The sequence below is a fragment of the Nesoenas mayeri genome, assembly GCF_963082525.1.
Source record: "Nesoenas mayeri genome assembly, chromosome: 3".
Taxonomy (NCBI): domain Eukaryota; kingdom Metazoa; phylum Chordata; class Aves; order Columbiformes; family Columbidae; genus Nesoenas; species Nesoenas mayeri.
This window is the reverse complement of record NC_137544.1, coordinates 33360704-33375601: the sequence shown is the minus strand read 5'-3', so window position 1 is coordinate 33375601 and position 14898 is coordinate 33360704. Positions and strand designations below refer to the sequence as shown.

Below are 14898 nucleotides of genomic sequence, written 5' to 3'. Positions count from 1 at the left end.
GAAGATGACACTTGAACTGGAATTCCAGAGTATAATTTCTGTGGCAGATCAGTATGTGATGTTAATCATATATAATCTCAAATTCTAAACACTGGAAGAATTTTATAGAATAAGCAAAATACAGCACGAAACCTTATATTATGCATCTGATTTGCACACTTCTGATTTTAGACTTAGTTACACACTGTGGGATCCATTTGCATAAAAAAAAAGGTAACCTTGTGCAACTGAGAATATAGCAGCACTAAACAAATAGCAATCTATTTTTAGAAAGTGCTGAAGGCAGTTACATACAGAATAAGATTAATAACCTAGCCTAAGTACCTGGAAATTAGGCAAGCAACACTTTGAGAAGGTTTCCAGGTTTGCTGCAATAATTGGAACATCATGTTGAAATAAAGCACTGTATCTATATACCAAGAGAAAAAAAAAAAAAAATCAAGAAGTTGTATTACTTAATATTTCTGGATTTATCCTGCAAACTTTCAAAGACGGTGTCGGATAGATATTATCTCCTCTATAAAAACATACAGAAATTAAAGTCCAGAAAGGTTCCAGGCCTTCTACAAGAAAATAACTTGCAAATGTAGGACAGAAGAAGAAACTCTAAAATGTTGTTAAAAATTCACCTGAATTGGACAGCATAAAAAGCACACAAAAAGAGAACACTCAAAACCAAGAAAACCTCAATAATTTGGTCAAATGAAAAAGGCACATCTGAGAAAAATATGAATACAGAAAAGGCAAGAGGAAGATGAAAGAGTTAGCTAAACTCTAAGCTGTGAGAAAAATTTGCATGCACCTTTCTGTAAAGGCCAAAGACCTGGTTTCTTTCCTCATTCTTAGTGACACCGGCAAGCTTTCAGACCCATAGGAGAGGGCAGTCAGCTCAATTAGATTGTTGATATGGCTGAAAAGGAACACAGACTACTTCCACCAACACTTCCGCAGTCCCGGATTAGTTTTCCGCCAATTTAGTTCCTTCAGCTAACTTGCCATGAAGCCAGAGAAGTGCCGGTGTTGACCCAAGCAAAGCTGTGAGCACCCTGTCTCTGGGAGGGGTGGCAGGATCGTCGCTCCGAGCAGCCCAGGGCAGAGAGGTACTGGCTGTGTCATACATTGCTGGCAAAATTACATGCATGGCCATACAATATGGCCCCACACGGGGCTCCCCTGCAAATACATATGCAGTTGAAAATAAAGGAAATAATGTCTGCTTATAAAACAAATAAATGGAATCAGAGAAACGCAACACAAACACGGGCAACAGCCTCCTGCTTGCTTTAGATAAACTATATACTATACTTCAAATCCCTTTGCAATTAGATATCATCAATGCAGTGAGGCATTGATGCAATGCAACTGCATTAAAAACACAGAAATCTCTGTAATTACAAACTTCACTAGACGTACCAAGTTTATGGAACATTGACAACTGCTAACTAAACCACAGTATACTAAAATTCTCTAAGCAGGCTTTATTTTTAAAAAGCTAAAAATTAACTTTAGTGTCACTGGAAATATAAACATTTTATCATTAATAACTTGTAAAGGCAGTGAAGATGAGGAAGTGCAATTGATCAACTAATTTTAAAAAACCAAAATAACGCATGCCCGCTCACTAATTGCACCCAGTTATCAACTTAGTTTCCAAGAAATGTAATTCAAAAGACAGTCTGAAGCAAAACATCCAACCTCTTAAGATACCATCCTGTGACTGAAATTTCAGTCATCTTCATCCAAATATGTGGTTACATGCTTATCTTGGTCTATCAGTTCTTTCTATCACTGAGCTCAGGGTACATCTTTCTTCCAAATAAGGAACAGTGTCTTTTCCATCTAACAAAGGCTTTGCTATATGACAAACAACTTCTTTACTACATTAGTGACAGGCTTTTTTTGGTTTGTTTTTATGATATTCACCCATTAAAGATTCAGCTGCAATATATTTGCCTTACGGCAGAACTAGCAATCTCTAGTTAAAGGTTTACTGTCCCACTGTGCCAGGTATATGCAACCATAATAACCTGAACCAGAGTAGGCCAGGAGCTCATTTTTGAAGGTTTATTCACAACCGTAAAGGATCTTTAAATTGCCTCTCGAGCAGTTAGCCTTGGTAGAAATAGTTTCAATGGACTCTACTAAGTGTTTCTAAGAGAAGTAAGCCTCAAAAACTACAAAGACACTTGTAAATACAAAACCTAACATCTACTACATAGTTCAAATTCTCATCTAATGGGCTTTTGAATAATCCTTCTGTTACACTGTTGTATTAGATTCTGTCATCAGCAGGATAGTCATATTTTGGTAAATGAGCCATAAAAATTGGACATGCCAAACAAACACAACACTATATCCTACAAAATTAATGAAAATACATCAGTAGAATGAATTTTAGTACAAGTCAAACAACTGTATGGCACTGGATAAAAAAAAAAAAAGGTCATGAAAATAACAAATATTTTTGCAACGGTTTCTTACAGACATAAATATCTAAGATTACATGATATTCACCATGTTATATAGTATTATATTCTGCCACACTAGCAAAATATTATTGGTATTTATCACTCCTAAAACATCATTGTGGGAAGTCTTATTAAAAAAAACCCAAACAAAGAGAGTTTGCTACAGCTACAGCATAAATAGTCTGAAAACAAACAAACAAAACCCCAGGAAGGCTTCTCACAGAGTTTATGAATCATCACTGTTCTTTATTTATAATCATTCAAGATTTAGTCAGAGAAAGATATCCCAAATTCAATGTCTTTCAATCCAAATTATTCTTTCATAGGAACTACTAGGAACACTTGAGAAATACTTCCTTGCCTCATGCAGCACTTGGAGCACTTGCCCGTTAACAAAACCATTTTACCAACCTGGAAAGAATAACCACAGCCTGTTAATTTATTCCCTCCAGTCTTCACCATAAACTTGTTCTGCGCAGAAGTTAAGCTGTTATTTAAAATAATTGAATTTCCCTGGCCAGAATAAAGCTGCTGTTACACAAAAATATTTATTCTAAAGTTTAAACTATATATTACACCTTAACCTGACTTAACAGCTCACCAGAGAGAGACGAAAGGGGGAACGTCCTACACTCCTCTCACATGCAGAGTCTGTCTGCTCTCCCCAATCCAAGCCATTGTCCTGCCTCTCGTGATCACCCTTCGATGAGCAAATTCAACAGGGGTTTGGCAAAGAGCCAGTCTGGCAAAACACTACACAGCGAGTTCAATCTCTTTGGCAATAAACTGATAAGTCTCGGTGGTGGTGGACAGCCACAAGACAAACCACAAGGCTGGAACGCATAGGTGGCAAAGGGGGAAGAGTAGCAGATCTCCCCCTCTTTCCCACCTGCAGCAGCAAGCACTAAGAGCAGCACAGCTGCAACACAGAACTCGCTCTAATCAGTTAATAATGTTCTGTTGCTCCCTGTGCCCAAACCAGTTAATAATTTTTAGCCTTGCAAAGAAAACCAATAAATAGCTGGCATGCAGCTTTACATCCAAAATGGAGTCGCAGCACAATAAAAGCAGCAACGCCACAGTTCACTGCTTTAGAGAATCCACACATCAAATTTATTATTCCCCTGTATGAGACAATAACGGTGCAGCTTAATCATTTTACTATTCTTTGGACAGTTTATTTTGAAAGAATTACTTTCAAATTTAATATTCATGCTACAAATTTCTAGCGTACATTAGCTACAAGATATACGTACTTATGCATTTATTACAATCCTTTTAATAATCAACTATCTCCATATAGAAGAACATAATTCCTTCCACAGATTACTTAGAAAAAAGTTATTGAAACAACAGCACTGCAAACCCACTATTTCTTTAACTCATGGCAGACATTACACCATAAATAAAAACAAAACAACTTCTCAAAAGTTATTTGCCCTTGTTAGCCACAGTGACCAAATAACCATTAGCCATTCTGTAATCTAATTTATACTAGACTGTAATTCAGAGATTGAATTCCATTTGGCACAATTCCCAGTTCTGTACAGGGAGACTACAGCACACAAGAAAATCAAATAAGTTTTTGGTACTTTTATGACATTGCATTGAAAGTACTTAAAAGACATCTCACAAATGTGTCTATGTACTAATGAACTACTAAGCTCTTCTTACAACATGACAGCAGTTCTCAAAAATGCTTCCAACCTAAACATGTGTCACTGAATTAGGCAGTGATTTAATGCCTAAAAGACAACATTTGGTTTTAACTCATTATTTTAAAACCAGTTATCTTTTCCACATTTACTAAAAGAAATGAAATTTTGTGGCCTCAGCAGCAGAAAATAATATTTTTTGTCTTACATTTGTGAAGGATCAGGGAAATAAGGATTGCCAGGTAATTTGTTTTGCATCAATACATCTGTCAACAAAGGCTGCGGAGCACCCACTATGGAAGTGCCATTTACTCCTGTGAATATGACTTTCATAAGCAACTGGCTCGACCAGCATGAGACATCAACTTTGACTTCATTGCAGCTTAAGATCAGCTTCACCTGAAAATATTACAAATGCTAGGCTGTTAAATACAGTAATAGGAAGCTTAAGAACACATACTTTAAAAAATTCAATACGCAAGATAAAATTACCACCAGGTTTAATTCTATATATTGAATAAGAATTGTAATATTTTTACCAGTGCTTTAATTTTCTTATTTTTAAGCAAGAAGTAATCATGTGGGGAGCATCAGACAGATTTCAACCTATGTAAGAAGATCCCTACCTTAAAAACCTCCAAATTGAAACCAAATAGGTGCAAAAACGTGGGCCCAAAGAAAGGAAGTTTCCAAATCTGCTTTCCCCACCCCAGCCCCAATGGAAGTACCTTTCAGAACAACCAAGAGAAGAACTACATTTGCCCTTTTACCCTCAAAAATATTTTGTTTCCTGTATCTCTAAAGCCTGCTCCACCACAACAGCTCCATTTTTATCTTCTTGTCCCAGACTCCTGCAGTATCTTAAGCTACGCTGTACACTCCTCCACTCCTTTCTGGAGCGTGCACACACACACAGAGCCATTCCCTGCCCTGGGTACCAAGTCCTCTAGCTGCCCTGAGCCCCAATTGCTCAGCCAGTGCACGTAGGGACACCAGGCAGCACCAAACCCAAACTTGCTGAGCCAACACTGAAACCTTCACTTCAGTGACACTAATTTTGACTTCTCTGTTTTATGGAATTGGGCAAGTTTCACAAAATTTCTAGCTATTTACTTTTAAGATCCCTATAAATCTACAAAGAAAAGGATTTAATAGTTGTTAGTGGGAAGGGAGTAGACAAAATAATGAGAGAGACCTCAAACCATTTCATCTTCTTATAAAGCAATATTTAAAAGTGGCAAGTTTGGTGATTAGTCTCACATTATAGGACCAGATATAACACAGAACAGCTGGACACCCCTCAGTTATGTCATTTAAGAGATACAGCTAAAACTCTATAGAAAAGGTAAAGTCTGATACTGCACTGAAATGCATGCATAGTCTTCAAGACACAACAGTAATGAAAGCCAAAGTTGTCGTTGAAACTATTATAATAAATAATCCATTATGTTTTATCCTTGTACATAAAACAAGAAGCAGAGGACTACAACAGCCAGACAGGCTCATCATAAAAGTATCTGTGCAAGAAGACATTTGCAAAATGTTGGTTTATACTTGCTATCAAGCCACATATTGATGTTATTACTTCCATTATTACTATTACTTTTGTATTTATACTTACATAAAGAGTGCAACGATCTCTTCAAGAACATTCTTTTTTTTTTTTTTTGGCCATTAAAAACCAGTAAAATTTCTGTGCTTTCTCTGAGAAAACAGTAGTGCTTTACTACTAAATCCAAGAGCCAGAAAACAACAGATGAGGCATCCCATAGAAGACAGTTACTCTTACACCTGAAGCTTCTATGTCCCACTTCGTGCAAACTTATTCTAGCAGCAGCTACTTGAGAAAAAACACCAAATAATAAATGCCTCCAGAATGATAACCAGGAAATTGCACACAGATGCTTTCCAATTCACAAAGCCGAGGAAAAGCCTGAATCTTACGTGTCAAAATTAAACAGAAGGTGATAATGCGGAAGAGGACTTGGACACAAGCTATTATTATACAATGCGCTACCAAGCATATTACAACATATGTTATAGAGCATTAATAAACAAATGAAATTTCTGGTATCATTCTATATGCTTTAAGAAGCAGTCTTTCTTTTTATTTCATGCTACCTATCACCCAAGCTAGATTAGCGCATACAAATAACGAGACAGAAGATAGTTTCAATTTGACTTTGCTGAGAAATAGTTCTCAACAAGTGGGTTGTAATCCTAGAAACTAATCTGTCATTGAAGTCAATGAGAAAGTTTCTTATTCTTGAACTCACTGGAAAGGACAGCTGAACAAAGGTTGAGAAGACGGATATACAGTGCTAGAAAGAAATTCTGAATGGGTCGGAAGACTAGGAGACATAACCAAGCCATGGAAAAGTCACAAATTTCCCACATTCAGACAGAAAACTACTCTCAAGAGAAACAGAAGAAAGGAACAGAACATGTCTGGCTATTGATGAGACTGATATAAACCACAGAAGAATTCAGCAGCATAAAGCACGAATTTGGATAATGATAAAGGTACACAAGAAGGTGGATGACACCTGAAAGATCCCTTCCCCTCATTTTCAAGCTAATACCTCGTTCCAGTAGGTCATAAACAAAGCATCAGAGACTGCTTCAATTAAAACTATTAATAATTAAATTTCACTATTAAAAGAAGAAACAAGAGTCATAGCAGGTAGAAAATTTTTAAGTGTTCTATCTGAATATAAACTCCACCTCTGCCCTCCTAATTTGTCTTACCCCATCAGAGACTTCTCAATATGATTAAGGGGAAAAAAAAACAAACAAACAAACCAGAAAGGGCTGACCACCTCTTCAAATGGTAGCTCTATGTCTACACACTAATATACAAAAGCTGTGTGTTTCTGTAGCACTCCAGAATCTCAGCTACCTTTAATAAAATACATAAGTCTAAAACCCTTTCCTTGGTGCAGGCAATTCTTCACATGCAAGCTGAATGAAAAACAAAGCAGAGTCCTCTGGCAGACTACAGCAAAGTTTCTTCTGCTGTCGCTAATGTGTAGTCCACACTTCTCTACTGCTATTAGGAAACCTGTTCCCAAGAAAATGGAATGAAAATTGAGCAAATTCTCATCATGATTGCACTGAAATCTCTCAGCAGTTCTGAAGGTAGCGACTGGCAACATTCCTTAGAAAGGAGGTCCTCAAAAATTAACTTCAGTATTGGCTACCAGTATAACTACTGTAACCACCAGGAGACATAAAAATACAACAGGAAGGAATAAAACGTTTCTTTCTTCTGGAAAATATGTGCATTTAGGAATACTTTGAAGTATGCCTGCTATTTACTGCACAAACACAGGGAAATTTTACATTTAAGGCTGGAAAAGAAAAATTACAATTTCCTTGTAACTCAGTAGTATCCAAGGAGGCAGATATAACACAAGTTCCCAACATTTTTCTCTAGGAGTAATGATGAACAGTACTCTCTATTCCAACACGTTGATCATCCCCCTATTCTAAATCCAAACAGATCTGCCTGTCATTGCTTTATATTTTAGGTGTGACTATCAATTAAAAAACACGGGAATTCCTGCAAATGGAAATATACTAAAATTTAGGCCTCCAAATCAGGAAAGAATTCCCATGCAACAGGACTACTTTGTTAGTGTTAATTTTCTGCATATTCTGCCCATAACTTTGAAACCTTACCATAGGAAAGTAAATTCAAAAAATGAGGGAAAGGTTTTACTAATTCCACTTGCCAACTAGCTTAAATAACAAAAATAAGGTACTTGCCACACCTCTGAATTCTAACAGTTCTAACATTTCAAGAAAAGTAATCACACAGGTCAGGTATATCAATGTATATGATGTGTATCAACCACTAGCACTGCTCCAGAATTATAAGAAATGATGCTTTAAAAAGAGTCAAACATTAGAGTTCTAGGGATCTTTTTCACAGTTTCCATAAAACAGTCTATGCAACACAGCATAAAAAATGATGACACATTAGATACGCAAAACTAGACAAAAACCATGTACTAGTATGAATCACTGTGTTCAAGAACAGCATTACAGGCAACAGATAAAATACTCAAGGAACATGCTTCCGGAATGACCATTTTGTTTTTATTGGAGAATAAAATAAAAATATTAAAAGGAAGCACTTTAACAGCACAATGACAGTCATATTTCTTTATTGCAACATCTGTTACACTAAATGAGAGAAAAGCAATATCTTATTGGACATGTGGAATCAAAACGAAAATTCTGAACAACTATCACACTTAAAAGCAATTAATTTCATGTAACTGTATATTGATCTTAAATCTGACTGACAGTTAACCTAAGCATGACAGCATGACAAGTTTCTGTGTGTATATATATATATATATATATATATATATATATACACACACATATAGGTACATATTTAAACAGCAGAGTTTCCATTACAACAACACCTAACATACATCTGGCACACAATTAATTGTTTTGTGCATTAATGGCGGAGATGGTGAGAGAAGTCCTCCCCTTCCTTTCTACCAGCCTTTAATATAACACTGCCAAAAACATGAAGTAAACGGTTTCTAGTTGTTGCTTATGCAGATTCCAACAGAATCCATGAAATATATACAACTGAGCCTGGTTATAACTCCAGGTTCATGTATTAAGCATCATCTTGCAACAGAAGTTGCCATATTTCCTTCTCTATACACCGCTATTCCTGGTTTTGTCTACCTTACAGTTGTTTCAAAAGTCTGGCACCCTTGTGCTTGTCTAGTGTTTGGATAATGGTGGTTCTAACATCATTAGGTTGATCTAACATGCTGCTGCATGTTTCCACATTACAGATTCCCAAAAGCCCCATATATTTATTTATACACATACATACTATGCCTTTACTTTTTCCTATAAAATCAACATCCCTAAGAAGAACAACTCAAATAACATCTGAAAGCCTTCTTTTTCCTTTGCTTCAAATTAATACAAAGTTTACCAGCTCTTACTAGATCTGCTACAGTACTAGCATTCCATTTGAACTTGGGCCACCCTCAGAAATTTTTTGCCATCATCATCCACATTGGGTTTTCCTCACACGTGTGTGCACGCTCTTTACGATTAATGATGTGATAGAAACCCTAAATTAACACATACCCAAAAAATAGAGAAACACAAAACCAGCTGATAACTTGGTTCACCAATCCAGGAATACTGAAGCTTTGAAGGGGGATGCTATCCAGTGTCATATTGGCCCTGCTCTTGGAAAAAGATCTCAGAAGTAAAAAATGTGTGAGTGTTGCACATGAAATCTGTCTCTTCTTAGCCACCTGTCCAAACCCTAAGTAGCCAAGGTGCACACAGAAGACAGCGACTAGTCATCAGTCTAGTTGTCTGGACAAACCACACTATATTCTGTGGAGAGAGTTCGGGAAAAAATTGAGTGTCTGCATTTCACCACTAAACACTTTACAGGTAGGAGGGAAGGAACATGACAGTGGTTATTTATCAGAAAGAGTTTCTGAATATCATATTAATTTTTCAAAACAACAAGCAGTATTTTGTTCATACAGCACTTCTATTTCAGAATCTCTAGTAATATAAAAGAAAACTCAACGTACTGTAGCAAGAGAAAATCTGCAAGATATATGTTCTGCTTAACACAGGTACTACAAAATCTTCAATGCTAAACTTATCCTTGACTTGAAAAACTCTACTTATGAAAAGTAATTTATTTCATTAACATATATTTTTCTTCGTTATCGTCACAGTAATTTAGCAGAATTTAACAGACTATTGGCCTGTGTCGTCAGTATATGTGCTTAAAGTAATTTTGCAAGACTTCAATGGCAGGTTGGTGGAATCTTTCTTATATATATATTTATTTTTAATTGTGAAATTGTAAAGGCTCAACAGTTAAATATACTCGAATTTCAGGAGACTTCTTCCATTAAAATCAAAGGCTTTACGGTGATAAAAAAACCCCACCAAACTCGCACATCAAAAACATTACTCAAGGCTTTATAAGGCTAAGGGTTTCTTTCAGTTGCAGCTGATAGATTCATCATCATCTTCGTATCACAAATGTAAGAGTGATCCCTCTTACAAAAATTAACCTTCCTTCCATACCTTTAAAGTAGCATTTTAGAAGCATGCGAGACTCATTTTACGGTTGGGGGAAAAAGTCCGGGCTAGGCCGGGGCCTGGGAGCAGAGGAAGGCAGGGCAATGCAGCGGGAGGCGGCAGAGCCATCCCCGCTTCCCCTCCTCACCTAGCGCTAACCTTGCCCGGCCGCCCACCCCACAGCAGATTCCTCCCGCTGCAAAACCGGCCCTGGCGCACCGAGCTCGGGCTGCTCTCACTGCTCTGCCTCTACAAAGAAAACACTGCACTTCCAAAGCCTCCGAAAATTAAAAGAAAGAAAAAGAAATCAAATCGCCTTCACTAACCGCTCCCTCAAAAGCAGGTCTTTTTACACCAAACCACCCCTTACGGCACCCACCCTTCCCCCACCACGAAGCCACCTCTCATTGTCGTCGTCCCCCAAAGGGGACCCATTCTTCTTCCCCCCCCGCCAGATGCACACACACGCCCGCCTCCCCCATTCCCCAGTCTCTACCGTGCCCCTTCCTGGTTGCCAGAAGAGAAACGCAGCCCATGGGCCACATTCCCCCCTCTCAGCCGTGCACGCACCTTCCAGAAACAAGCTGTCTCTGCAGCCGCCGCCGCCGCCGCCACCGGCCATCTTCCTGCTGCCGAGCCTGGCTCCCTCACTCCATCGCCCAGAGAGACGGCGGGGCCTGGCCCTTCCCCCGGCCTGCGCGCTCCGCCGCCCACCCCCACTGCGGAAGGCTGGGTGACCCGCAGCGGCGGCGCCGAGGCCCGGCCCTCTCCCGCTCCCTAGTCCGCGCGCACAGCGGGCCGGGCCGCGCTGCCTTCCGGCCCCGTGCAAGAGGAAGCGGCGGCAGCGCGCCCGCTCCTCCCTCACTGTGTCCGCCACCAGCTGCCCCCCGAGCAGTTGCCACCCGGGCCTGGCCTGGCAGCCGCCGACGACGCCCGGCGGGGTAGACAGGCCCGGCTGGAGCTCCGCCTGAGGCTCCTCCGAGCACGCGGGGAGGACGCGGAAACGGTGCGCGCCGCGCGGCCGCTCCTCTCCTCCATGAACGGTGCGGCGGGGCCTCAGCAGCGCTCCCCTGCCGAGACCCCCGGCTCGCCCGCCACCCGCAGCGACGGCCGCCGGCTTCCCCGGCCCCTAGACGATAAAATGGCCGCAGCAGGGCTGCGCCTGGTAATGCTTCGGGCTCTGCCGCTCCCCCCTTGCTCAGCTCGGAGGCAGCAGCTTCGGGGAGGCGAGGAAGTGGCTCGGCCTGCGTCAAATGAATGAACTTTGAGGAGAGCTGGCGTCCATGGCGCAGGACTGCGGCCCGCTGGCCTCACCTCCTCACTCTCGGGCAAAAGGCCACCAAGGCTTTACGAATTCTTAGCAATCATAAACAGCTCTGCGGCCCTGTCACGACATATTTAAATCCCAGACTTGGATTCTGCAAAACATACAGCGTTGCACGGCCAGCTATACAGAAATTGCATGTCATGACCTCAGGTGTATTCTAAAATTAAAAAATTCCTTGTTTAGCGTGTAAGGTTTTAGATTTTAAAAAGCTTTCTTGTGAACCACAAGTACCTAAGTACCAAAACCATATATCCATTAAAAACCGGAATGTAAACTATGACAGTTTAGAGTTAGGGAAAGCCAGATACTCTTTTCTTGGACAGGTTCCTTCATCTAAAATTCTACTGACCCCACTGACACTGCAAAAATGTGGAATTTTTATGTTTAATTTGAAGTACCTAGTTTCTGAAATTACAAATCCCTGAAAAGTGAGCTTCCAAAAATGCTTGAGCCTAAGTGTTTTTAGACTAAATTCCTAAATTGGGTAAGTTGAAGACCTAGTGTACATGAAAATTAAAAACTAAAGAGGGGAAAAGACTTAGTTTTCCTTTAAGTCTTCTAAATTTGTTACTTTCATTACTGAATTTTCTGTATTGACACCAACAGTATTCATAAACTGATGCGTTTTAAAGTACTTAGTGAGTGTGCTTAGTTTTTACACAAATAGTAGGTAAAAAGAAGTAAAGAAGAGCTCAGAGCTGGCCTGGAACAAGACACATCAGACTGCTCCTTGAATGCTGTGTCACACCACTAGAGCTATCGAGCAATTAGAATTCCAAAAGCTGGAACAGTGTTGGCAAACCTACATATCCCAATCTTAAAAATCTCCTTGGAAATCTCTAAAAAACAGTTTGCTGAAAGAGGGATCATAAAAAGTCATTTCATTAGTAATAAAATTAACAGGAAACTATTAGGAAAAATCGGTGCAAGCTACTTATACAGAAACCAGAAGACCATATATTTAATAGAGATCTAGTATTAAAAAAAAAAGAAAAAAAAAAAGAAAAAAAAAGAAGAAAAAAGTAAATTTAGAATCTAATTTTTAAAGAATATTTTATTGTATTGAAGAAGGGCATAGTCTAGCCAGAGGGTTTACTGTGCAGGTTACAGCATCAATCCACAGAAACAAGTTCCTATTCACAGTTGAGACCAGACTGGTCCAGGTCTACTTAATTCTTCACAAGTTTTTAAAAACTAAGGGTTATGAGTTACAATTATGAGTTATTTGAAAAAGTGTTTGATAACACAGTAGTGTGCTTTTGTTGATCAAGTCAAGGCATGAAATACAGCTTCATGGTCTGATTTTTAGTGAACTGAGGCAAGTAGATTAAAATACCTTTTAAAGTAGAAATAAGGGGAAGAAGTTGCCAATATTCATCTGGATGCATGGTTGATTTTAGACTTTTTGATTCATAATTTAACATTTACTTTTTTTATGGAGAAGAGCTGCCCCAAAATTACATCTCGCTGCGGTGTTCTTTTTCCCTTTATTTTAAAGCTCTTGAAGGATGCAAGAGAATAATATGTAGTCAAATCTCTTGGGGTTTTTTCATTAAGCTTTTATTAGTAGTCCATTCTCAGCCTTAGAGTGTTGGGTTGTGTTTTGTTTTGTTTTTAATTTGAGAAGTATTTGTGAGGGAATGTAGTAGTGATGACACTCAAGTCTTACAATATCTTTTCAGCATCTTCTTAACTTTGCTTAGAACCAGATGACTGAGCGATCAATGAGAAAGGGAAAATTACCATTCCCCTTCCTGCCTGAGGAAATCATAGAGAATTTACTGAGTTTTCTTGTCAGCCAAATGTTAATTGTATTCACAGAGTAAGAGTCCAGGGATGAGATGCATCTGATAGTTACTTCTTGACCATCAGCAATCACTAGAAGTTGCCTAGCCCCACTATGGATAGTTGACAATCACAGGAGACAATCTAAGGTCCTGAATTAACAGACACTTGCATGTGCACAGCTCTGTTGGTCTAGCTCTGCATAGAATTGCAAAGCTGATTACTTCATTAGGCAATGATGAAGAATTTTTGTTTCACCTTAGGAATCTGATTTTCCTTCTCACAATGAGAAAACTGTTATTAGTGAATGTGACTTAGATGATTCAGTACTGAAATGATGGAAAAAATAAGTCTTTTTTACTTTGTCTTTCTGATTCCTTCTAATTACTTTGTTTCCTGTATGTTTTGTAAGGTTAACCAACAAAATGGGGGTGGCTACTCCATAAGAACACTATTTCCTTACTTAAGGAATAAAATTGAATTGAGATTACAGTTTTGCAGCTTCTGTAGTTGTAGTAGTATATATTAGTTTTCTTTACTGTTACTGGAATTACATATAGAAGTTTAAGGGAATTTATAGGCACCTTGAATATTTTTTTGTTATTTACAGCCCATGAACCCACGCAACAGACTATAAATCAATGCTTTAATGGTCATGGGTTGAATTATTTTTCACTGTTTTCCACTGTTGTGCTCAGAACTATTCCTTGAATATATTAATGATGCACAATCTGTGTCATTTGTTAAAAAAAAATAAAGTTTTGTTGCTGTCCTCCTGACTTGGTGCCTGTTTTTCCTCTGTGCATTTTTCAAGCAAAATCAGATTTATTTCTTGTGCTTACTATGTCTTCTTCTTGCTATTAAAGCTAGTGTCTTAATTTTAGGGTTTTTTTACCTGATATTATTCCAGGATAGCTGACATACTGTAGTTACCTCTTCAGGAACATTCCCAAATGGAAGAGCAACATTTGTCTATGGGCTGGGATTTTTAATGGTACATCAGGATGTGAAAAAAATTTTATTACGTCTTAGTATCAAAGATAGCTTGTTGAGTAAGTAGTAAATAACCACAGACTGCTTAAGATCACCGGAACTCTGACTAGAATGTTTTCTTAATTCTTCCTTGAAGGAGACCTGTTTTTTAAATCTGATCAGCCTACTTCAAAACACACTACTGTGTTACTAGAGAGTAACCATAATAAACAAATACCTGTTAGGTTTCCTACTACTGTCATAAACATTTCGAAAATAAAAATCTCATTATTCACTGCTGTGGCTGTTGCTTAAATATCTGCTGCACTGTCTTAACCATTACTACATTATAATAATTCAAAGAGAAACAGTTTAGCTTTAAATCTGCAAGTTCTCTTGTTGGACAGTGGGATCGAGCAACTGTGTTGGGCTAAAAAACTTGTGACTTATTAAGCCTCAAAGTGAGATTTATAGATCTAAAAGTGATTGAGAGATGCATCAGCTTTGTTAGCCACATCACAGCATTAGATATTACTTTTGGAAAGAAACGTTTCTTTTTTTCAGGGAATGGGCTATGCCTAGAAGGCTATTTTTT

The 14898-nt window shown here is 38.7% G+C and overlaps 1 protein-coding gene across 1 annotated transcript in view; it reads right to left on the bottom strand.

The window, feature by feature from the left end:
* Window positions 1–10918, bottom strand: part of SENP6 (SUMO specific peptidase 6) — a 74762-nt gene extending 63844 nt beyond the window's left edge. Inside the window, exon 1 of the mRNA XM_080341241.1 lies at window positions 10790–10918. Within this exon, the coding sequence (XP_080197367.1) occupies window positions 10790–10841 (52 nt within the window). The 5' untranslated portion in view covers window positions 10842–10918. The remainder of the gene's footprint in view (window positions 1–10789) is intronic.
* Window positions 10919–14898: the final 3980 nt, after the last annotated feature.